The 25,788-nt window shown below is 30.6% G+C and overlaps 1 protein-coding gene across 1 annotated transcript; it reads left to right on the plus strand.

Annotated features, from left to right (window-relative positions):
* Positions 1-13,113: 13,113 nt before the first annotated feature.
* On the plus strand, positions 13,114-24,559 carry LOC134726493 (uncharacterized). Its single transcript, XM_063590898.1, has 10 exons — positions 13,114-13,264; positions 14,285-14,568; positions 14,985-15,098; positions 15,467-15,573; positions 16,637-16,715; positions 21,325-21,484; positions 22,123-22,496; positions 22,818-22,934; positions 23,423-23,529; positions 24,279-24,559. The coding sequence occupies exons 1-10, from the start codon at positions 13,224-13,226 to the stop codon at positions 24,459-24,461; spliced, it is 1,566 nt and encodes a 521-aa protein (XP_063446968.1). The 5' UTR covers positions 13,114-13,223; the 3' UTR covers positions 24,462-24,559.
* The last annotated feature ends 1,229 nt before the right edge of the window (positions 24,560-25,788 follow it).

Here is a 25,788-nt window from a genome sequence, read left to right on the forward strand (position 1 = left end):
TTTTTTACCTGCTGGTTCTAAAGACAATATTAAAGGTATTTCCAGTTACTGAATGTTTTAATTGATTTCTTTAAAATTAGTTTATGAATCAAATATACATATTCAATTTGCCATTTTCTGCATGTGTCATATACAAATATAGTGTCCATATTTGTCCCCAATATGTTACATACGAGGGGATGCCGGCACGCTTGGCATTGCCTTGTTTGATCTGTAAAATGTGTGCACTAGTCTGAATAATCACCCATAATTATGTCCATGTTTACTGATCTATCTTTAAGGGTTCGTTGATCCCTTTTATTCAAGAAGAGCACTTTCCAGGAGAATATCATAATACTATAGACAAAAGGAAGGATGTGGGGAAAGCAACAAATGCGGCAAAATATGACATATATAGAAAAAATGAATATAGAGTAAACATTTGTGTGACAACAACTCAGACGATACATAAAAAATGAGAATAATGAAGAAAAAGTTAGTTTCCCTATATACCTGTACCTGCAGTGTTGGTGTACAAGGCGCGTTTATGATTCTCATTATGTTACTTGAAAAATTGACAAAAAATAATATTTTACTTGTAAAAGTCAATCCTGAGCCTGCAATAACTGCTCTTCTTGTTCCATTTGAATTAATAGAAACAACGCTGTCGCCTTTCTTGTTCTCACAGACTCATATGATATAAGCTCCATGTTTTGTGAACGTCTTTCTTAACTGTCGTCTTAGACTGACTAGTGGATATCGCGCATGGCACTTTTAATGTATTCTAGCTCGAAAATTAACTTACATTTAGCTGGATTTAATGCTGTCGTAGTTCCATCTTGTCGCCTTCGTACTTTTATTCGATGGCAACACGACGGGATTACGAGGTCTTCACTTGAAGTCGTGTTGCCATCGTAATACCGTCGGGTAGCGTCGTGATTCATTCGTGTAGAGATCGTAATGTCAAAACTGCCCGATGGAAACGATGGAAACACGAATGCAATACGATGTTCAAAGATGCATTCCCGGTGACATTACGATGGTAAGAATGGTGATACGAACTCAATATGAATCCTCAACATCGGACACACCTTCGGTTTTTTTTTAACATGTTAAAAAAATTAGAACCCTTCCCGAAGTTGTCCCCGAAGGGTTGAAAAAGTGGCCGATGGTTAAAGATGGCACTACGAATAGCCCGATCTGGATACAATCAGTCCCGATTTTGAAAATTTCCATAATCGTGTTGCCATCGGCGTAAAAATCAGGACAGAGTGACGCGGGCATTACCAATAAAAACAATATTCAATGATGCAATTACAGTGTTGAATTGATAATATTTTAGAATAAGTATATTTACAGGATCGATAATTTTATCAGATTCATTTTTAAATTTCCGGGCACGGTAAACAACATTTCCGCAGGACGTGGATTGTTCTATCCCGTTTGAAATAAGTTTTTTTTACAGGAAAAACCAAACTTCAAAACTAAATCTTTATATTTATTGAATAATTTAGTGAAGGTTTTAATATGTTATTTTTGGTAACGAAATCACTAGCTTATTCACATTAAATATATAATAAAATTGAGAATGGAAATGAGAAATGTGTCAAAAAGACAACAACCCGACCATAGAAAAAACCCCAGCGGAAGGTCTTCAATGTAGCAAGAAATTCCCGCACTCGGAGGCGTCCTTCAGCTGGCCCCTAAACAAATATATACTAGTTCAGTGATAATGAACGCCATACTAATTCCCAAATTGTACACAAGAAACTAGAATTAAAATAAAACAAGACAAACAAAGACCAGAGGCTCCTGACTTGGGACAGGCGCAAACATGCGGCGGGGTTAAACATGTTTGTGAGGTCTCAATGCATAACAATACGCACATTAAAATTCAGTTCAGGAGAATACATAGATTATGTTCGCAAAAAATCAAAAAACGTCACAACTTTATTATTTGAAATCTTACCATTTCTCCCTAATTCTATGAAAAGAAGTTTTTTCGTCAATACGTAGTGTTGGAAACTCAAATAACAATATTATGGAATATTTGTTGCAATATTGATATTTGGGACCTGGTTAAATCATTTTACAAAAGATATTCATTATGAATGATTACAACATTAGTAAAACTAGCAAATTGAACAAATTGAAGTTTTAAACTGTCTTACTTTGGTTCTGTATCCCTGTCGAATTTATTCCACAGAGCAGTGCGGTGGTCGTCTTAATAATATTAGGTGACAATCTACTCTAAATTAACTGTCAACACTATCTATACTATATGTTTAAACAAACCGTGACTAAATCGACGATTTTACTTCAGATGAACTTTTACGGAGGTTATCAAAGTTAAAGAACATCTCAATCTTAAAAACTATGTTTAAACAAACTGACTCCTAGTGGTTTAAATAATACTGTATCTGTTTATAATAGCAGCTTGAACGTATTATACAGGCAAAAATCGTGTAAAAAATCATACCAATAAGGAAAATTCATGATGCTAACTTTGCATTTATTAGGGACGACATCAAAAGATCGATGTAGGATAAAAAACTTAAATCAAATAGTTTGGGGTGGGGTCAACATTGCTGCAAGTTTTGTTAATCTAAAATCGATTTTACATATATCCCTATTGGTCAATCAATATTTCCCAAATTAAGTTAAGAAGGGGGGAGGTCAGTGAAAAACTATGTAAATTAAGTTTTTTTTTATCCTTCATTGAACTTTTGATGTTGTCCCTTACATGTAGCTGCTTTATTAAGTTATTGATATAAAATTATTATTAAAAATTGCTCATCGTGTTATTCAATAACGTTTACCACAGTTTCCAGGATCACAGGTAAATTTTAAAATTGCATAGTTAAAACTCCAAAATTCAACAGAAAAATTGTAACCAGGAGTTTGTCCAACTTCGAACCTCTGCTCAATAATGTCATAATTCCATTTGGAGCGCTGTATGGTGCGGTAAGTAAAGCACGCAGAACATTCAATACAACTGTAAAGTTCAATACGATGCCTTACGTAGAAAGAATGACACTCTCTCTCTGCATCTTAAAGGATCCCAGCAAAAAAAGTCGCATGGCAAAATTTCTATCCCATTCTTCAGTGACGTCAAAAATTCTAGCCCTGTTTTTAGGATAACCTACTTAGTAGAATTTTATCAATTTTGTGTATGTCCTCGTCCTAATTTTTCGTGCGATATTTTTCACTGGACGTCAGGGAAACACCAATAAATATATCAATCTAAAGATTCCACTAGATGTTTGCTAATGTTGTACAGTTTATTAGTTTGTATAATTCGAATAGGAGACTAGATAACGAAATTAGTCCGGCAACCACGAATGAATAACTGATAATTATCCATGATTATATCTAACTTTTTTATTTTCAAATGCAACATTGTGTCCAATCGAGTAAAGAAATATGAAAAATTGCTGGAATCTCATTATAGTTTTTTTAAGGGTTAACATATTAAAATATTTCTTGCAATAGTGTGTGCATATGAAATATATATGGTTAAAAATTAGATGAGTACAAAAATGCATATGCTCCAAGTATTTTTCAGTTATAGATACAAAAATTACAAAAATTAATTAAAGAAAAAGGATTACCATTTTGCAGTCAAGATGACAATAATATTGTCTGAAATCCCATTATGATAATTCACAATAAATCTGTTTTGAAAAAAAGAAGACAGTTAATGGTGCTCCGATCCAGTTTAACACCCACACCCACATATTAAACAAAAAGCGACGAGTCATTGTGCGGATTAAATTTAAGTGAAATACTGTTTTTCACATGCTTATTATTTCAATTTCTATGGTAAAGTAAATGTCTCATAACATAATAACTAGTTACAATCCTTAATCAGCTAAATTTAAGATAGACACATTTTTACACAGAGGTGTTAATGTATATAACAAGTTACGAACGGTTAAGTTGATCTACCGAATAGACTTGTTACCAGGTTTGTGCTGACATGAGCAACTTAACGCGACGCGTGTCATATGTGCGAAGTGGGCGGGATAAACTATAAGTACTAACTGAAAAACGTTTGCTTGTCATGAAAAAAATATTTTTTTAGACTAGTATCTGTAACGAAATCATTTATTCAAAAGACTATGTTAAATATAAATTGAAAAACTACTGATTCAAATTAATATAGTTAACGGCTAATTATGCAGTTAAATACAGAAAAAAATAAAAAAAATACAAATTGGTCTTACCTTCTTTCGATCTAGACAGTTGTGTACTTAGCAAACAAAATAAATTACTACGGCTAATTGATTAAAAAGGAATCTGTATTAATCTGGATATCTCTGTACTATTTATTATACAGTACACTATATATATTGAACAACGTCATACTGCCGATATATTCCAACCTAATCGAAGCCATGATGGCATCATAGATGTAATGTTTTATTTATAAGACTATTATATAAACATTTGGAAATCCTTATTCATCGCAGTAATTATCTTTTTGTTCTTTCCAATATGGGATTCTTTTGTTATCTCATCTGGAATAAAACGATGTGGTTTAAAATCATTATTATGAGATCGGGATTCAATTTTGTTTTGTCTATTTTGAATAGATATCGTCATGTCCAATTAAGAACAAGTTTCGTATATTTAACTGAGAATATCGTTTTCAAATTCTGAATGAATGCAATTTCTGTCAAATCCAGAAATTGACTTCTTGGTTTTGTTCAACACAAGGACATTAAGGATTCATGAGAGGTTCAGTGAGATAAAAGTTCTCCATAGATGTCTCCCGCAGACTGCAACGAGTTTCAGATATAATTTCTTGCATTTTTTCCGTGGAAGACCCTATTGATTTGAGAGTCTATTAGAATAATGCATGACGCATTCATTTTGCTACATGTAGAAGGCATACGTGTCTAAGAAGAAACACCAAATGCACTCTACTTGGAAAGTTGAAATAAAACAATGTCAAGTCTTTAGCACCAAATAACAACTGCAACTGATACCGTAGAAACAATACATAAGAGCAAGTAAAATAGTTTGAATGTCACAGTTTTGCACTTAGATTGTAAAGTTTTGTTCATAGTATGCTATCACATCATCTTAATCCCCAGTTGTGACCATCCCGAATGTGAAGAACTACCTTCTAAAATTGAGAAAGTCAATGGGCCGGGGAATATGTCAAAGAGACAACAACCCCAACAAAATGCAGATAAAAGCTGAAGGCCAGCGTGCAAATCCCACACCCGGAGGAGGTTCTCAGCCAGCCACAACATAAAAATGTGTACTAGTATTGTGACAGTATTTTGACACTAATTTAGGACACATATGTTGTTAGAATTAATCATTAACTTTTATAGCGCTAATAATCAATTTCTCTGTCCATTTAATTAATATGTTTATCTACTTCAAATTTCCAATACACGATTGTTTACGTGGCCGATATAAACAGAGTGACCTCTTTCATAAAAATTATATAATCGAATTGTACAAATACAATTGACCCTAACCATATTTGGAACCAATACACGATTGTTTACGTGGCCGATATAAACAGAGTGACCTCTTTCATAAAAATTATATAATCGAATTGTACAAATACAATTGACCCTAACCATATTTGGAAATTTCTAATTTTATCATGATTGCTATATAAGTCAAAATTCTGCTTTGAGACGTCAGAGTTTGAATTTTGAATCTTATAGGTAAGTCATGAGTTTTGAATTGTTAATTAAAAGTTATTAAGATTTAAAGTAAAATATTTTAAAACAAGTTAAATTGAAATAGAGATAATTAATAGTTTTCATAAATAAAGTTTTAATAAAATATCCATTGTTTTCTTTTAAAGAAATAATTGCCAATATTTGTTTTACTTTATTGTGATTGTAACTGTTTTGTATTATTTTCGTTTTTATTTATTTTATTAAAAGAGTTTGAATTTTGAATCTTATAGGTGTCAGTTTTCCCCGGCGGCCTGCCTCTACATCGGCAACAACGCCCGGACGGCTTGCCAGCGGCAATGCCAAATACCATCGACGGCATTGTCCACGGCTAGTACCCCCATCAAGATTGATCAAAGCTAGTTCCCACCACAAAATGTAAGATCCAGAACCCACTCACACATATGTAGTTCATATGTCGACAGTCCGGGGGAAAAGAGCAACAAGAAGAACAAACATCAGTACCAGAATATACACCATTTCTCATTACAATAATTGGTGGACGACCCTTAAAGCTGACATCTATACAGACATCTATAAAAGTCAAAGTTTATCATCACATCCAGACCAAATAACATGCTAGAAGGACAATTCGAACATTAACTATTTGCAGTTGGACATAATTTTTGTAACTTTCAAACTTTTGGATTCCATAGTATATACAGAATATTTCATTTGTGACATTTAGAAAATCAACAAAAAGGATACAGTATGCAGAACTATGTTAGAACATTTATTAACATCAGTGACAATAACAATTGTAAAGTTATATTATTGTGTATTGTTTAAAATATGTATTTTCATGAAACTGTAAGTAATTCCAAAATGATAAATAAGAAATTTAATTTTAAGATTTCCAGCGATGAAACTAAATCTTCATTTTTATTTTCATAAACTACATTGTGTTTCATATCTGTAAATTTTTAATTGAAATGACTAAAACATTGATAATTAAGTTAGCAAATTTGCTCGATAAAATGTTGTAAATTATGTATTCATTTAAGTTTTCATTTCATTGAATAACTTTTCAGAATATTATTTGCATATAGTTTTTAACTAAGATTAGATTGAATTTTATTTAAAGGACACATAAAGTGAATCCCCTTGTAAAATTAATCTACATGGAACATGGTAGGAAGTCCTGTTGCCATTTGCTGTAAAGAAAATCGTACAATATAGTCATAAAAATAGTGTAGATATTAACTTAATATTGAGATTGGGCTACCTCAAAGTAGAAGCGCCACATATATATAAGCATAAAAATGGGCTACCTGAAAGAAGGAGCGCCACAAATAAAATGGGTTACCTCGCAGGTAGGAACGCCATGCATACGATTAACAGTAACTTAGAGACTAAAAAGATGCTTAATCAAATTCTGTTAAAAGTTTATTCTGCATAATCATAATTCATTTTGAATTACAACATTTTGTTGAAACCTTTAGGCGTATATAATTATTGTACCATAAATTTCATAATTTTTAAATAAATGTCCAATTGTAAATTGAGCAAATAGAAGAATAATAGTAATAAATAAATAATAATAATAACATTTAAAACTATTGTGGAAAATTCACATCATAAATAAAACCAACAATAAGAAATGTGATTAAAAAAATAAACTCTCAAAAAAAAAAATGAACAAAATAAAAAAATAGAAAAATGTTAAAACAAAGTTCATTCCTTATTCTTGCTTTATATTTAACTTAATTGTCTACTTTGTTATTTTGAAGTTTCATATGGATATTAATTATTTACTGAAATTAATAATTAAAAGTTATAAATCCAATAATCAATTTAGTAAATTATGATATTTTAAGTTGCTCTAAATCTTATAAAATTATTAATTTTTTTTTTCTGATTAATTTAAATCTTGGGACAAGATTTTCTAAAGAAGAAAGATCTATTGTGACAGTATTTTGACACTAATTTAGGACACATATATGTTGTTAGAATTAATCATTAACTTTTATAGCGCTAATAATCAATTTCTCTGTCCATTTAATTAATATGTTTATCTACTTCAAATTTCCAATACACGATTGTTTACGTGGCCGATATAAACAGAGTGACCTCTTTCATAAAAATTATATAATCGAATTGTACAAATACAATTGAACCTAACCATATTTGGAACCAATACACGATTGTTTACGTGGCCGATATAAACAGAGTGACCTCTTTCATAAAAATTATATAATCGAATTGTACAAATACAATTGACCCTAACCATATTTGGAAATTTCTAATTTTATCATGATTGCTATATAAGTCAAAATTCTGCTTTGAGACGTCAGAGTTTGAATTTTGAATCTTATAGGTAAGTCATGAGTTTTGAATTGTTAATTAAAAGTTATTAAGATTTAAAGTAAAATATTTTAAAACAAGTTAAATTGAAATAGAGATAATTAATAGTTTTCATAAATAAAGTTTTAATAAAATATCCATTGTTTTCTTTTAAAGAAATAATTGCCAATATTTGTTTTACTTTATTGTGATTGTAACTGTTTTGTATTATTTTCGTTTTTATTTATTTTATTAAAAGAGTTTGAATTTTGAATCTTATAGGTGTCAGTTGATCCCGGTCTGTCTCTACAACATCAGGACAGCTGGCCTGCTTTCAACAACGGTAGCAGAGCCGCAATGTCTCATTTCATTCGAGACATAAGCTAGTTTTCCCCACAACATGTAAAGGTCCCAACATCAACTCTCACAGATGTAGTGTGTCTGTCGAGAGTCCGAAAGGAAGCAGACCATGTGACAGTACCAGAATATTCAACTTTTCTCATTACAATATAGTCGAGAGTCCGAAAGGAAGCAGACCATGTGACAGTACCAGAAAATCAACTTTTCTCATTACAATATTTGTACAATTCGATTATATAATTTTTATGAAAGAGGTCACTCTGTTTATATCGGCCACGTAAACAATCGTGTATTGGTTCCAAATATGGTTAGGGTCAATTGTATTTGTACAATTCGATTATATAATTTTTATGAAAGAGGTCACTCTGTTTATATCGGCCACGTAAACAATCGTGTATTGGAAATTTGAAGTAGATAAACATATTAATTAAATGGACAGAGAAATTGATTATTAGCGCTATAAAAGTTAATGATTAATTCTAACAACATATGTGTCCTAAATTAGTGTCAAAATACTGTCACAATACTAGTTCAGTCAAAATGGACGTCATAAGTGAACTAAAATTTTAAAAAAAGACCTGTTACATAAAGCACTCTTTCAACAGCATTATTCATGTAAAAAAAGCTTAAAAGAAACTAAAAATAAAGTCTTAAGTATTTAATCAGCATTTATCAAATATCGATTGCTGTACTCCATAGAAGATTATGTAAAGCAATGTCATAAAAAGAACATGCAATGAACGTTATAATGAAATGGTATGTCAAAACACAAGGCATTATTATGTAGTTCCTCAAACGATAAACAAAATTTGACAATAAATCTCTATATTTGTTAAATCATTTGGTAAATGTTTTAACTATGCAATGTACAATATCTATTAAAATTATGTTCATGTTGTAAAAGTACTTATAAGATAGTCCTTTTCTTGTATAATTCATATAGTTGTTGTCAGATAATCACTTTCATCAATTTAACGTTTATTTCTATTTTGTGGATAACAAAAGATGTTCTAAAATTTATACCAAGTCGGTAACAATTTGAGAATTTGATAAGAAATATTTTCTTCTTTCAGAAAATATGCAATGCTCAACAATCGCCCCCGGACACGAGCCGACCATGCGAGGCCGTGTAACAAGTCAATGTCTTTAAAAACTTCCATCATCATGAACTTAATTGTTGGTCGAATACATGGCAAATTTTTCTATACTTTTCAATATTAAAAAGATGTTACAGTTTATTAATTTTATTCATTCATTAAATGACAATTTATCACATCTGGGACTTATATGAATGATAAAGTATCTTGGTACCAGGTTGTGTATTCCTTTATATGTTTTATCTTAATCAAAAGCTAGTTTAAATAAAAGAAGAATTATTTTGTATTTCGATTATATGCGAATAAATTCATAGATGTATTCTTTTTAATATACAAGATTATATGGGTTGAGAAAAAACTCGGTCATCCTCAGTCTCGTGTCACTTTACATATAACTTCTTCATATAGTTTAGTAGTGCCAAAGTCATATGTTACCGCTATAAACCATTAACTAGTTTTAATCTGTAACAGGAACCAGAACGTGTATTTGAAAATGTAGGGAATATTTCCAGATGTAACTATGGATTCCCCGTTACAGTTGTAAGTGTACGTACAAACACTTGAAATGAGAATATTAGCAGAACTCATTAATTATAGACATGAAATAGTAAGTTAAGTTCATTGTTATACACGTGTTTACTCTGTACTTACACTTGTTCCCTTAGATACGCTAACATTGATTGATTTAGTAATTTTGCTTCATTCGTTCCTTTGGGAATGAACTTGGAACATCACAAAAAAAGAAATTCATGATATTTTTTAAAGATAGAAAAAAAAACGTTTAATTTTTTTTTTATAGTTTTTTTACACAATGCATGCCTTCTTTTATTTTTAAATATTTTTTTCAAATATATCACGTATTAAATAATTATGATCTTTTTTTTATTTTAGTTAATGAAGCTTCCTTTCATTTATATTTGGTTATTTATTCATTTCCACTTTATAAAACTTCTTTTCCATATATTTTTAAAAATTCATTTTGAAATTGCATGATGAGACTTGGCTGAGTAAAGCAATTATAATTTAGTCCTCATTAATAATAAAATTATAGGCGTTGTCTAATCTATGTTATTTTAAAAATGCCAATAATCAACTATGTATTCTATGTACATTTATTAATTCATAATTTAGAGCTTTTAAAATCTCACCTTCATGTAGTTCCCTTAAAAAAATGTAAAAAAAATACACCTGGGGAATAGCATGATTTCAAAAAAAGCAAGATTTGGTTTGTTGTCATTATAAGTACCTCTTGCTTTGTATAATTTATCACCTGACATACAAATCTATACTAAATTCAAATGTAAGTATCGGAGATAGGTCACAATCGATACATTAACATGTTTTTATCATCGAATTTATATATCACCTGAATTTAAAAACCAACTGATGATTACAATTCAAAGAATAAATATATGAGTATTCTAAAAATAATGATATTAAAACATTTTCTTTTAAATATTTTGAAACTAAGCATGTGTTTATCAAAAATAAAGGTCAAACAAGTGCCGATTTCCTTTATTATATTCTTGATGCAATTGACTATTATAACAGTGAGGAGGTTCTAAATCTGTCATGTGCAACACGGGTAGACAAAACAATAAAATGTGAGGATTGTGACAATAAAATAATGTGTGGCACTTTTTTGTTTTTGTTTCGCAGTGATCAGAACTGATTTGTTAATTTACCTGTCTTGAATTCAAATATGATATAGTACTCATGTTCTTGGTCTTAACATTTAAAAACTATCTATATTTAGTTAAATTATCATTTAAAATTTACAGGTTCTATTATTGGGATTTACCATGTTTGTATTTTCATTTTACCTTATATTTTTAATTGAGGATAAATTTTAAATGTTAACTAAATTCAAACCGCAGGTGCATGTCACAAGTAACAATATATCAAATCTAGTACGATATTTTATTTTGATAACGTATGGAGTGACGTATTGTGATAGATCTAATAATATGTGGGAGTAGTGTTTGTTTGTGTGTTCTTGGACATATTTTAATCATTTCAAACTTTCTGCAAACTGATTTAACGTGAAGAATCCTTACCAAACATACCAATTTACTCTTCCTTTTTTTTTACATATTATTTATTAATTAGAATTGAGAATGAAAACGAGGAATGTAAAAAAGAGACAACAACCCGACCAAAGAGATTGCCTATTGTATATTTATTTTGAAAGAATTATTTGTAAACTTATTTCTTCTTGGAGAATAACAGACATAAAAACAAATTTGATAGGACCCTGTCATTGAACAAACTTCTTTTCGTCAAGTGATTTTGACATTATAATAAAAACTTTACGACAAATTAGATGTTTTCAGCTTTCTAATTTCTAAGTAGCAACATTCCAGCAGCGCCTGTATACGGAATATATATATTTCATTTGATCTAATATTCCATTGCTTGCATTTCCTTATATGATTTCCTTGATAGATTGTGCTCACATGGAAGCTGTCAAACCAAGAGTTCCAAGTGGTTAAGTCAAAATCACATCTTCGCTAGCCAAGGGTTATGATCCACTCCCGCTCTCTTCACGTGAAGAGAGCGGGAGTAGATCGTAACCCTTGGCTAGCGAAGATGTCAAAATCATTCCTTTGTCAATTTTATGACCGTCATTACGAGTTTGTTTACTTTTATTGAACAGCTGTTTTACAAATGCCGACAGATATTTTGTCTTACCCACAATCCTGTCCACCCCCTTTTCTTGAATGCGACTTACATAATTAGACTTACACTGTTAGCGGGATTGAACTCGCATGATAAATACGACGAGTACCACATGTGGAGCAGGATGTGCTGTCCCGTTCCGAGCACATAAGAATACAGCCTTTTTGTTGTGGATCGTGTTGGAGAGTCTTTAGTTCTGTATGTTACGTTTTCTGTACATTTGTTTGTCTTCTGGCCTTAAGTTTTCTGAAATAGTTATGGCGTTGTCAGTAAGTTTTGGACTAACGCTTTTGAGTTTTCCCTCTGTTACTTTTGCCTCTCTCCTTCAAGTAGTAAATGAACAAAAAGGTCATAAAAACAAAATTTTACTTGATACTTTTTTCAGACAATAGTATCTGTAGATCTATTCTATAGTCTTATTTTAAGCAGCACTAGTTAAAACTTTATGACCTTGAGCAATTCAAATCCATGTGACATATGTTGGAATAGAATATTTTCCAAACATTCTCTAGCCGTTAGGTTCTACTAATCGTGACATATTTTGTGTTTGATTAAAAAAAGTGACATAAATTTTTAGTACAAATACAGAAATTTTGCCTATATATTATAATTTAAAAAATGAACAAGATGATAACTCTCGTTTTGGAAGTAGTAGTAACATTTTTCTGTTTTTGTCATGGAGAGTTAGACTCCCTTAACCAAAACAACTTGAACAGTAGGTAGAAATTATTTCACAACAACAGTATTGATCGTGTACTGCTTAATGTAGATATAAAATGTTTGTTTATAACAATTTGAACTTAAAATTGTAAATTTTAATATGCGTACTGAAATGTTTCCACTGCTTATATATAAGCTTTAGAACATTTTTCGGACTATACTAAATTGCCAATAATATGTTTAAAATAACTGGTTTACAATATCTGGTAAAAAGAACGTCGCTTTATATGTTTTGACAATACACATTCTATCATGTGGGTCTTTGTTTTTGTTTTTGCTTTTAGAAATAAATATTCAGACGAGTAAAGACATTTTACTTTATATTCTCGATGAAGTTGAAAAGATTACAAACATACAAAAGATTTCATCATTGGAGTGCGAGACCAACATTAACCAAACAATGCTATCATGCACACGATGTGAAGAAAATCGTTGTCAATCGTAAGTGTTATGTGTTATTGATAATATTAATGAACAATACTCAAAGATACCAGGCTTGTTTGGCTTTATAATTATTTTGATCTGTGTGTCACTGATGAATCTTATCTAGACGAAACACGAGTCTGTCGTATTAAGTTATATGCTGGTACCTTTGATAACTATTTAGATAAAATTCGTTTCTTTGATTTGAGAAGTTGTTTTGATATTTTACTAGCCTATGTCGCAAAATTTGACCTGAAATAATGACTCATATAAACTCAAAATGTGCAGCCGTGAATTTTTTTTCATCATCTTTAATTGAAGGGATTTGGTATGATTAACAAAGTGACAACTATCTCCCAAAGAACCAAGTGACGTGGAAGTAAAGAACTACACATAAAGATCACTGTACGGACTTCCGTAATGGATATTGCCCATGCTGTGTAATAAGCAATACATAAATACCCCCGTTATAATTTGATGTAAACCAAAAAAAACGAAACCGAAAACACCATCCTGAATTATGCTCATGAGACAATTAAACCAAAAAGAAGTAAGACATATGGCACCGACAACCAAGAATGAATAACAGGTTTACGACTTCGGTCAGGCACATATGAATGTGGCGGGGCTAAATATTTATGCGAGTGCTTAACTATCCCCCTGACGTTAAATGTAGTATACTAGCTCATCAGTTTTCAAAGATTATAAAAATGTTTAATTGATACACATAATGAATAAATTACTTTAAGGCTCAATAAAAGAACAGAGGATGAAAATATACATTGACGGTATCTTTAAAGGCGGGCACTATACGAATATCACCTTGAAATTTCGGATTTGATAACCAGTCTGTAATAAGTTGTCAGCTTACTGACGTTTTTACTGTCTTTAGATAACAGTAGTTGTCCGATGTGATATATTCAACTAATCTGTTAATTTGTTCTTGTCCTGAACATGCATATGATATTTGGGCATTAAGAAACCAACACTCAATAACTTAAAAATTGTCTGTATTACAATTAAAATTGTTTTCTTTAGCACATCGCCACAAATACACGAACAGATGATTAAAGGATTGTTATACGAAGTAAACAAACCTATTACAAAAGCTGCTAAGTTCGGACAGAATGTTGGGCAGTTGGTCAACAATCTAGATAGCAAACTTAATTCTTGGTCTGAAGATATCACTTGGAAATTTAATGGATGGTTAAATCAAGCTGAGAAACATGCGAATAATGTTAAAAATGGTATTGTCGACACTGGTAAAAAAATTGGAACAGGTGCTGAGAATGCTGGTAAAAAAGTATGGGGTGGAATTAAAAGTAAGATTGTGATACTAATCTGAAGATATCATTATAGTTTAACAATTGCCTTATATTTCTTTTTTTACAGAATATTTCAAAATATGCAAAAATATATGAGCGTAACAGATGTTTCCCCTATGTAGACGAAACTCGCGTCCGCGTACAAAATTATAATCCTGGTACCTTTGATAACTTATTATATATAAAAAAATATCAATGACTTTGGATGATCCTATGGTATCTTTCTCCTCATTTGCTCTTCAGTGATACTCGAGGCGAAAGTCCAACATTGCTTGATTAAATACAAGTTTTATGACTACTTGGACACCGTTCCAACACATATTTTTCTTTATCGTCTCGATTAATTGAAATATTTACTTTAAAGTACATGCAGCAATTTGACAACCTAAAATATATATTGCATTCTATTTCAGGTATCTTTGGTAAACGGTCAACCAGACATATGATTAAACGATGTGAACAAGGTTGTCCGCAATGTGATCGACTCGATACCAAGAGGAATAAACCGGATAAAGTTATACTATCTAGTAAGTAGAACAAAATAAACAACTGACAGACACCATTTATACCGCTCTTCAAAGATTGGGCTAATTTGATTTACTGTATGTGAGTACATGCATATCTGCAATAAAAAAGAATAATTCACATTTTCTCCAGGTAACAAGTCATAGTGTTTGATATGTCGATTCACATTTAGACTGCGAAATGAAGTCATAAAAATTGAATCAGAGTAAGGTGCTGGTAGGTTACATTCGTGTGAGGGATGAGACTAAGTTGTTTTGAAATAATTCTTGACGCCTGTTGTCAGTTGTGTAAACATATAACATTTAACAGGTACTTTATTTAATAATTGATATTTTATATGCCAATGAATTCGATATTTATTTTATTTTAGTTTGTGGATCCAATTTCGTTACAAAGCAGAAGAAAGCAGCAGCAAAAATAAAAGATTTAAAAGCTCTTTACAGTTTCATCCTTTCGGAGAACTTGATTGTTTTAAAGGTACCTTTTTGTTTTGCCTGCATTTGCTATGCATAATTTGATATTTTCCTGTCAATAAGTTTGAAAGCTAAATCGTTATCTCTATTTACACAATGCTTATAGAAATTAAGGCATTGAATGAGTCTGCATACTAATAATACAGCACGTGAATATGTGACAATGCTCAAATCGTTTTCTTATAAAAATTTAGACCTAGTATCAGACATAAGTTGTTGAAGTGGTCACAGATTAATTTTGTAATTTACCAGTAGTACAAAAAATCATCAAACATTTTTTCGTTATCATTCGTTTACTTGTTTTATGTTTTTGTAAACGTTTCAACTATTTTTTTATATTGCTTTACATAACAGTAATTAACTTTCATGTGTGATAAAGTTAAAAAAAAAAATGAATAAAAAAACATAGAGTAGACATATGGTCAAATACAAAAGATACAAATAGTACATTTTACATACGTATGGAGATACTTGGAGAAGACGTTACTAAGTTGTAAAACTTGTGTCTGATCCTTTTGTCATTTTGAACAATAAAATATGTTTAAACTACGTATGCCTTTTCCATTTACGTTTCATCCCGGCTATTATTTTGATTAAATCATATCTTTGACACTTTGTAAGCTCAATTTAAGCTTAGATAATCGTTTAAGCTTCCTTTAATGGTACTTTACTAGTTTAGTTTAAACATATTTATTTATAGTGGATTGGGAAACAAGTTTTGCAACTTATATTAATCCCTTTCCACTTTGCGGGTGCGAGTGCTGCCTTGTAGCGGCATTAGCCTACTCTTTTTCGAAATCTACAAGGGTGTCTTTAACGTGCAAGAGATATGGCTCTCTCTTAACACGGGTCAGCCATTTATCGTCCCCGTCCGACGGACTATCATCGTTTCCTCAAGACCATACTCTCAAATGGTGTCAAGGGAGAGCCGAAAATTGAGTTCCTGAAATTTTCATCCCAAACGGGAATCGAACCAGGAACCTTTGTGTTAGTAGTCCGATGCACTAACCACTACACCACGGTACTTAACTGAACATACCAATATGAATTTTATTTTTCACTTTCAGGTTGAGTATGAAAAGAAAAGTGTTCTCTTTACAGGCGGAAAAGTAGAGTTCAAGACATCATTCGTAACATTTCAAAATGGTAAAAGGAGACAACGATTTCAACTTCCTGGAATGTTTGTAATCTCTGACATAAAAGGAATGTCTTTGAAAATATCACAAGAAGTTTTCAGACGAATGTTTTAACAAAATGTTTCAAGCAGTAAATTATTACATTCTTTTGAAATGCACAGATATATAAGTTGTCTCCTTCATGAATGTGAAAAAAGACGCTATCTCCGTTCATGCTTGTCCTCAAATAATAAAAATGTGTGTTATAGTATGATCGTTTAAGTTTAATGGTATATTTTCTTTAGATATTTTCTGAATTTACATCTTGTTTGAATCTCATTTAACCGACAACAAACGTATGCAAAAAAGATTGTACTAGTGAATTTGTTGAGATAAAGTATAAATGTTAACATAATATGTCATAAGCACACGTTAGACTAACTAGACAACAGATGTTCACAGCACACAAGTCATTAAATGTGACAAGATATGTGTGTTTTTCCCAACAACTTATAAAGGCGATCAAACATCTGTCAATCTAATCCAAAAATAAAAAAAAACATTTGCTACCAATGAGGAGATTATGGTTAAACCTGATATTTTGTTAAACAATAGTATTTTCATTTTTTAATGAACGAGAGCCTTAACATACGAACGGGTCATTTAAACTGATAAGTCAAAAACAAATTGACAACGCTCAGGCAAAAAACCCCAACTCAAACAAACCAAAAAAAAACAATAAAACAAACCACATTTTTCAAAACACAGCAAAGAAATCTAACGATTGATCAACAAGATACCAACAAAAACCAGGGTTGATCTCACTTACTGCGGATTGTTTATTAGCTCCTGTCATGTCCAGTGTGTATTTTTTTTTACTAAAAATTTGACTTAAGACGGCACAAAATTGCTGTACAATGGGTCAAGTATTTGCTTTCAACAAAGTTTTGTTCAGTTTTCCCCAGGTTAGTACATGTATATTTAGTCACATAATACTAAAAATGCTGAGCATGAATGGTTCTAACGATAGAATAATAGATGCGTCTGCTTGGTAAAAATATGTTTTCTATGACTTGTTTCCACCTGTTATTTGGTTGAGACGTATCAGATACACGATATTGTACACGTAGATAAGATCTGAGTTTCATTTTTATTGAGTGACAGAAGATTCCAAACAGATATTAAAACCCATTTTAAATCAGCCATCAAGGTAATTTTATTCAGAAATCCATCCAGAAATGAATTCAACCTTCAAAACTATGGTTGTTGGACGTTTGAATACCTTAATTAGTACGTGATACTCGTGCCCGTTTACAGTTTATTGACTTTGTAATCAGGGGACATATATATATATATAATGTTGCAAGTATACGTATGCTAGAAGGCGACAAACTTCCCCTAACTTAGGACAGTGGTATAAAAAGAGGGACGAAAGATACCAAAGGGACAGTCAAACTCATAAATCTAAAACAAACTGACAACGCCATGTTGCCCGTATATTTTTCGTATAACTGCACATCATTAGAACAAGTTTACAAAACAAAATGAGAAACAGCAATTAACAACATCAACTCAATCACAGGCTTCTGGTGGTACATACTGAATGAGACATGGTCCTTTTTAGCTGATTTTGCGGTGTGGGCTTTTCTCATTGTTGAAGACCGCACAGTAACCTATAGTTGTTAACTTGCTGTGTTATTTGGTCTCTTGTAGAGGGTTGTATCCTTGACAATCATACCGCATCTCCTTTTTTTTTTTTTTATATAAACATGTTTTCTGCTGTCAAAATCTACCTCCGACAGGGTACACTACAACATAAAACAAAAATCAGTTGAAAAGGGCATGACTTAATACAAGGTACCAGAGATTCGTTTACACACAATGTTCCCACAACAAGAAAGACAATGTATGAAAGTATGCACAGCTACTGACAGCTATTTCAAAGGCAATAACAACTAATAAACATCGTGTGTCGAAGGGTAGTTTTCAATGTATATTGTTGTTTGTCTTTTATTTGTTTTTGCCTTGTCATTATTTGTTCGATTTCAACTCATTTCAATTTCCCTTTGGTAAATTTTGCCTTTCTCTTGTCATATCGCATATTATAGTCCTTTGTGAAAATCAATTAAATATTAAAGAGAAGATAACTAGTTTTCTTCGAGTACATTATCTTTAGAATACAGATATCTTTAACATGTTTAAGTATAGTATAATAATTTTGATGATAGAACTACACATGTGAAAATAAATCTAAAAACTGTTTGTAGATACTTAGTAGTTAAATTTTTTATCAATATGATTTCTGAAATTTTTTTATTCAGTTTGCTAGGAGGAAAGCTCCAGTCCAAAATAGTTAACACGTTTAAACGACAAAATTGTAAGGCAGTGAAGCCAAACACAATTAAAAATTCCAAATTATTAATCGCCTCGGAAAAATGGAACTCAGAAATGTTAAAAATACTAAGATCAAGAAAAATACTTTACCTCAATAACAAAATATGATCTAGTATAACACAAACACCAACCCCAATCAGGTAAAAAAACAATAATAATAAAAAGTAAGTCATTTTTTGAACACAAATTGTTTATTTAAGCCTAGGTAAATTTTATTAAAAAAAAAAAAAAAAAAAAAAAGTTTTGGCATTCATAAACCTTAAGTAAATAAAATTCGACTGTTCTTTAAGAAGGTCTTATTCACCATCTTCTACTGATATCTCATGTACATATTGATGGAAATCATCTTATTCTGCACACGAGAAGGTTTCAAAGGTTTTCAACCAATGCTCTACATAACATCATATTTTTGTTTCCTTTAAAATTAATATTTTATCATTGTATTGTTCTGTACCGCTTTGTATATAATCATTATCATATATGGGAAATGGTTCTCTATATTTAACAATGGATTTGCATCACTTCACCAAAACGCTTGAAAGAGAACATGTTGCATAAGACGTTGAATGTTCATTCTGTTTAATAATTGCTTTTCGTTTGCAATACTCATTAGAAATATATCGATCCGAACATTCATTACATAATGCACTAAGGCTACATGATTTAACTGATATCTTCGGATTGAATTGACATTCTACTTGTACATGTTTTGAATTTGGCAAAGATGAAGTAGGTTTGATTTATACCAGGATACAGAATGTGGCTGTTATAGTTAAGGGGAAATTTCCACATCATTATCGAATAAATACTTGAGATGGTGTAAACAAGAAAATTTCCATTTCGATGTGGTTTCCCAAAAATATATGAACAAAAATAATAGATTTTAAATATGACAAGTACGTAATGACATTGTTTTACATATTCTTGTGGTTAAATTACACTAGTTCTATGAGGTACATCTAAGGTTGAATCAAGTTAGATTATACTTATTTAGATAGATTATCTGTTGAGATATGAAAAAATACTTTATAAACAAAAGACATTTTTTTTTATGATAATAGAAAACTATAATGAAGGAAAATGTATAAAGTATTAACATTCAAATCACACGAAACCCACACTATCCCTTATTTTGATAATAGATGGCTAAACTTATCACGTCAATATTAATAGGATTGCTTTTTTGGTAATTAATTCTTGGAACTGCCGTAATTTTGCTATATAAAACAATTCTAATCTGCTTCAAAATCATCCTGCTTTGAAAACTTCTTTGTTAACATGTTCATTCCTCTCCTCGTAGCAGTAGTCGCAGCACTTTGTACCTGCAATGGAGAATTACTCTCTCTCCAACAAAATAATTTGGATAGTAAGTTAAACATTTTAAATTGATTATTATACATGTAAATATTATTATATCACGTCTTCTTTAACATGTCTATATGATTTCATTACTAGTTTTAAATAACAAGCGTTAGCGGTAGAGAGTGTTTCAAAACCATGACGTGTGCGCTTTATTATGATTTTTCAAGCTTATTCTGTTTGTATTCAATCGATGCGCTAGGAGCCGACTTTTCCTCACTAAGATGTGAACTTTGGTTCATTGTTGAACAAAATTTTAATGTAAGATGAGTCACGGCAACAACAGTATTCCCTAATCAATATTTTTGTCCTCATTTTCATTTTCTATCACTTGCATGTAACACATGTTTCTTCTCCAGATCTATTTATTCATTACTTTACTAGGTGCTTAAAGTTTTATTTCTTCTTGTCATTGTTGAAGAAAGGAATAAGGGCATTGTCAAGAGCAGGATTACACACACTGTTCTTTAAAAAAAAAGAACATATGTGTTTATTATCTTTAGCCAGAATGCATCTTTTTTGGGGGGTATTATATATTATGTATTCTGTAGCTCTTGGTCATAGATTATAGGAAATCAAGAATATATATGAGTCAACGTAGCTAATAATTTAACAAGCATAGTCTGACAAAATCATTCATGACAATTTTCTAAAAACGTTTGAAAAAAATAATGCAGTTTATTTTACTATTAGATGTGGTCTTTAATTTTTTTTCTTATGTGTAATATCAAATTAAAAAAAAAGTACAATAATAAAAAAAAAAGAATAAAAAAAAGGTTCCTGAATAGGGTGAATGAATCTTTACATAAAAATAAATAATTAATATTGTTTTTTATAATGAAATGAATTCAATTTTGCAAATAATTTTAAACAAATTTTGTTTTCAGTAATAAACGACCAAGCACGAGCAGATATTGTAGATTATATCGTGAATGAAATTGATGCTACTGTAGATGAGGATAAGATTCTAACACTATCATGTGAAACCAAAGTTAACCAAACAATAAAGTCTTGTGATGAATGTGCTGGAAATATTTGTGCAGCGGTGTAAGTCGAAATGGTTTCATAGACTTGTATAAGAATATTTTTTGTGTGCTTTCTTTTTTTTTAAATAAGAAAATGTGATATTAGATTTAATTTTGACATATATGTTTAAATGTTTAAATGTCGATCTTTATGAACCAAACTTCACAGTTGAAAGTTAGTATTCTGTATAGACTTTCAACGATTTACCTTGGATCTAGAAACAATCTTTTTTAAGATCATCAAACTCACATTGTTGCAATAAGGATAAGTGTGGCTTTTAAATTACTACAAAATCAATTGTTGATAAACAAGAACATCAGGATTGGATGTTTTGTCAACATTTTAGTCAAACATGTTAAATATGATTTAACATAACACGTTTAATGTTTTATCTTAAAAGGCAATACATGAGTCTCTGAATTGGCTTTTTCAGTAATAAGGTTTCAGATTGAAACATTCATTTTTTAAAACTATATATCTACGGTTACATATTTCGAAAACCATGCAAAGTTCACAATTTTGTTTATTACCCATTATATTGTCATTAGAGTATCCAAAATATTACACAAAAATGACACATTTAACAGTAAATAGGCACATGAAAAAGTATGAGTATTTCTTATTTGTATTGAAGTTGAAACTATGTGTAATCTTTGTAGAGAACTTAGACAAGAACGGAAGAAAATAGATTTAAGAAAGTTACTAAGTGTGATCCACAAACCTGTGATACTTGTAGCATCTCTAGGTAAAAAAGTAGTTAAGGAAGCTGCTAGATTTGGAAAGAGGATAGGAAAAGTGGTTAATAGAATTGGAGATAAAGTTAAAAGTACAGTAAAAAAAGTTAGAGTGGGAATTAAAAAAATCGGATCAAAAATAGGAAGTCATGTCAAAAGATTAGGAAAGGGAGTCGCTAAATTCGGCAGAAATATTGGACGAGGTGTTGCCAAAATAACCAAGAAGGTGGGACGTGGTATCAAGAAATTTGGACAAGGTGTCAAGAAAACTGGCAAAAAAGTTTGGAAGAAAATTAAAAGTATGTTATGATAAAAAGAGTAATGTCTTAATTTAACTTATAATTGAATTGACTCAGAAAAAAATACGTGTTATCAATATTTCTCGTGATGATTAATGAAAATGAATCTTTAAATTCATGAAATGTTAATGGATAAGTTATCCTTCAAATATGTTAACTTCTAACAGATTTTTAAGTCTCATCAAGCTAGTTTTTCTTTTTATGTCTTTCTTATATTTTGTTATTATCTATAATTTAACTTTAGATTCAAGTTTTCAATTTGATTTGTCATGTACTCTGTTTCTTTATGGCATTTCAAAAGTTTGGTATTCTCCCTTACAGAAATATTTGGAAAACGATCAACTAGGCACCTAATTGAAAAGCGTTGTGTAATTAGTTGTCCAGTTTGTGACAAACTTGATAAAGACATATTCACGGATGAACAAATAGTTGGAAAAAGTAAGTATAAAGTTAATATCTAGATGAGTTATATATTATATATCAATATTATATGTGTTTATAGGTACTGACTCGATGCCCTTTAAAAATGCATGAAATTAATATTGGGTAATATTCGTAATCATCGATTTTCGTAAATGGTGTTGTAATAAATTAGGCCATCAGCCCTTTTGTTTGAATTGTTTTTCTCCTTTCTTATGTCGGGTTCTTTAATATTCAACCTTACGGTATGGCATATTCTCATTGCTGAAGGTCGTAAGCAGTAAATGATCCTATTCACTTATTTGCACTTTTTTTAAAGATTTTAGTGTTGGCAATCATACCACACCACTATATTTTTTAATTGAACTTCATTTTAACCAAACGAGATTAACTTGCTTTGTTTTATTGTTAAATTAAAAAGCAATTTTAAGAATATACTAAACGCAAAATTTAAATTTAAAACATATTTTCTTTTTATAACTGTACATTTTCTTCTTTATTTGCAGTATGTGGGGCAAGTTTTGTTTCAAGACAGAAACAATTATATGAAAAAGTGAGAGGTTTTGAGGACACATACAACTATATAGTGTCTAATGCACCTGTAGTGACAAAGGTAATATTTTGTTATCTGCCTTCTAATACAATTCTGTATAAGGTCTAAGATAATGTGATTAACAATTGTTTTGTTGTTCATTTGCATATTTTTCTAATACATGTATAACTCTTTTTTGGACAAATTTGAACTTTATGTTAAACAAACCCACATTATTATCCAACGGCATTAGGTTCACATAAACAGACAGTCAGTAAACGTAAAAAGGTATGGTCACTCAGCGAAAAAAAAACCAACACAATAAACATTATTTTCACAGTGCATTGCATTTGTAAGAGATTTGAAATATATTATTCAAATTAAAACCAAAAACAGCACTGGTCATGATTATATTTAAAATCTAGATAAGAGTTTAGATGAAATACGTGAGTATGGTTTGAAATAACAATAATACAAAGTCATATTAGCATTGTAATCCTTATAATCTATACAAGCAATATTGTTGAAAGTCATTTGAAAATAAAAAAAATACTTGTATCTTTTGTAAGAATTTATACGTCAAACCACTAACTGAAAGGCACTATATTTTGTTTATTAGAGCTTCTTTGTGTGTAAGAATATAAAAAAAGTCACCAATCTACCAATCTAAAAAAGTCATTATAATTGATATTTTGTTGTATAACCATCCAAGAATTAAATACAGGATTTCCGTCCAGCGTTGAAAGTAAACTTTTTTTTAAAGATTGATCTTCTATAATGTCATTATTTGTATATTGCTACATGTATAACCTGTACTTTATATTTTTCAGGTGGAATATGAAACAAGTAGTATTATTATAGTCAACGGGAAATTGGCATTTAAAAAGTCCTTTGTAACGTACCAAACGAACAAAATCAAGAGGAGATTTCAGCTTTCTGGACTATTTGAAATCTCTAACATAGATGGTATGGCCATCATAATATCAAAGGATATATTAAAGAAAATGCAATAGAGTTGCTGTATAGACCATTTAGTCGATAGAAGCTTAAATAAAAAGGAAAATGTGCAATTAGTAATGACAAAGTTGTTCAGCAATAATATTGTATTAAGTATATACTTGTTGCACTTGTTAGTATGTTATATTTTTCTATCCATTTTTTTGTTTTGTTAACTTGTATTTAAAAGTTTATTACGTTTTACCTGCAATAAAGATATATCACATATCGTTTTTTTTTTATATCTTGCATTTTGAAGATACAATGGATAACTACTAGACTTATTTTCCAGAAGTTTACGTTTTATTTGAAAAATAAAGTCACGAAAAGACATATACATTTACTATAGTACAGAACGTAGAAGCCACAAGTTGTTAACCTATGTAAAGTTGTTAACCTATGCTTACATCTGCTGTTTCCTGTGTGCACATTACCGAAAAAAAGGATTTTGGGATTATGATAAACATGTTAAGTAAAGTAAAAAAAATTATGGACTCTATCAGTAGGTTAAAAGGTAATTTTATGAAGAAGAAAAAACCCAAGAGAATAACATATAGCACAATATTCAGCAATGGACAGAAAAGGTGTATATACCAATAAATAAAGCTCTAAAGTATGTGTAAAAAAAGTTTTAAGCAAATTGAAAAAGAGAAAGAATTATAGATCTGCCATTAATGTGTGTCTACACAAATAACAGTTAATAGAATAAGAAATGTTAAAAAAAATTCGAAGAATTTTAAAAGTGGACTCTTACAAGAGTTAAGCCCTTCTTTTCCCATTGGTTTCAGGACGGTCAATTTGATATGTTTTCTTTTATATAATTGTATATTGAATTCCTAGTATTGTAAAAGAAAAACTAATAATATCATATTGGCCTCTTTGATTTTGTAAGTAATTATATATTAAGTGTCTTCAATGATGTTGTTAATTTGGCGGTTATTTATAGCCAATGATGGATCCTGATCAAAATCAGACATCGATAAGATACGTTAAGAGAAAAGTCGGATTTCTATCCTAAATGATTGGTTCGGAATATCCTAACATTGTCTGACGTTCAGAAACGGACTGAGAGCGGAATTAACGGGAACGCTTCCTAAACAATATTTGATTATTTTAAAAATCAAATAAATTGTTTTGTTCTGTCCACATACTAGTACATGTAGTTATCAAAGGTACCAGACTTATAATTTGATACGTCTGACGCACGTTTCGTCTACACAAGACTCATCAGTGACGCCTAGATACAAATAGTTAAAAAGCCAAACAAGTATAAAGTTGAATAGCATTGAGGACCCCAAATTCCAAACAAATGTAAAAATGTTGTGCCACACATTGTTGTAAGTA

This window comes from Mytilus trossulus, chromosome 7, assembly GCF_036588685.1.
Source record: "Mytilus trossulus isolate FHL-02 chromosome 7, PNRI_Mtr1.1.1.hap1, whole genome shotgun sequence".
NCBI classification, from domain to species: domain Eukaryota; kingdom Metazoa; phylum Mollusca; class Bivalvia; order Mytilida; family Mytilidae; genus Mytilus; species Mytilus trossulus.

Excerpts from the sequence above, each read along its gene's own strand:
- LOC134726493 (XM_063590898.1), top strand. The coding sequence starts at position 13,224 with ATGCTATCATGCACACGATGTGAAGAAAATCGTTGTCAATC. Across the intron at positions 13,265-14,284 it reads GAAGAAAATCGTTGTCAATC|CACATCGCCACAAATACACG; the intron begins GTAAGTGTTATG and ends TGTTTTCTTTAG. Across the intron at positions 14,569-14,984 it reads AGTATGGGGTGGAATTAAAA|GTATCTTTGGTAAACGGTCA; the intron begins GTAAGATTGTGA and ends ATTCTATTTCAG.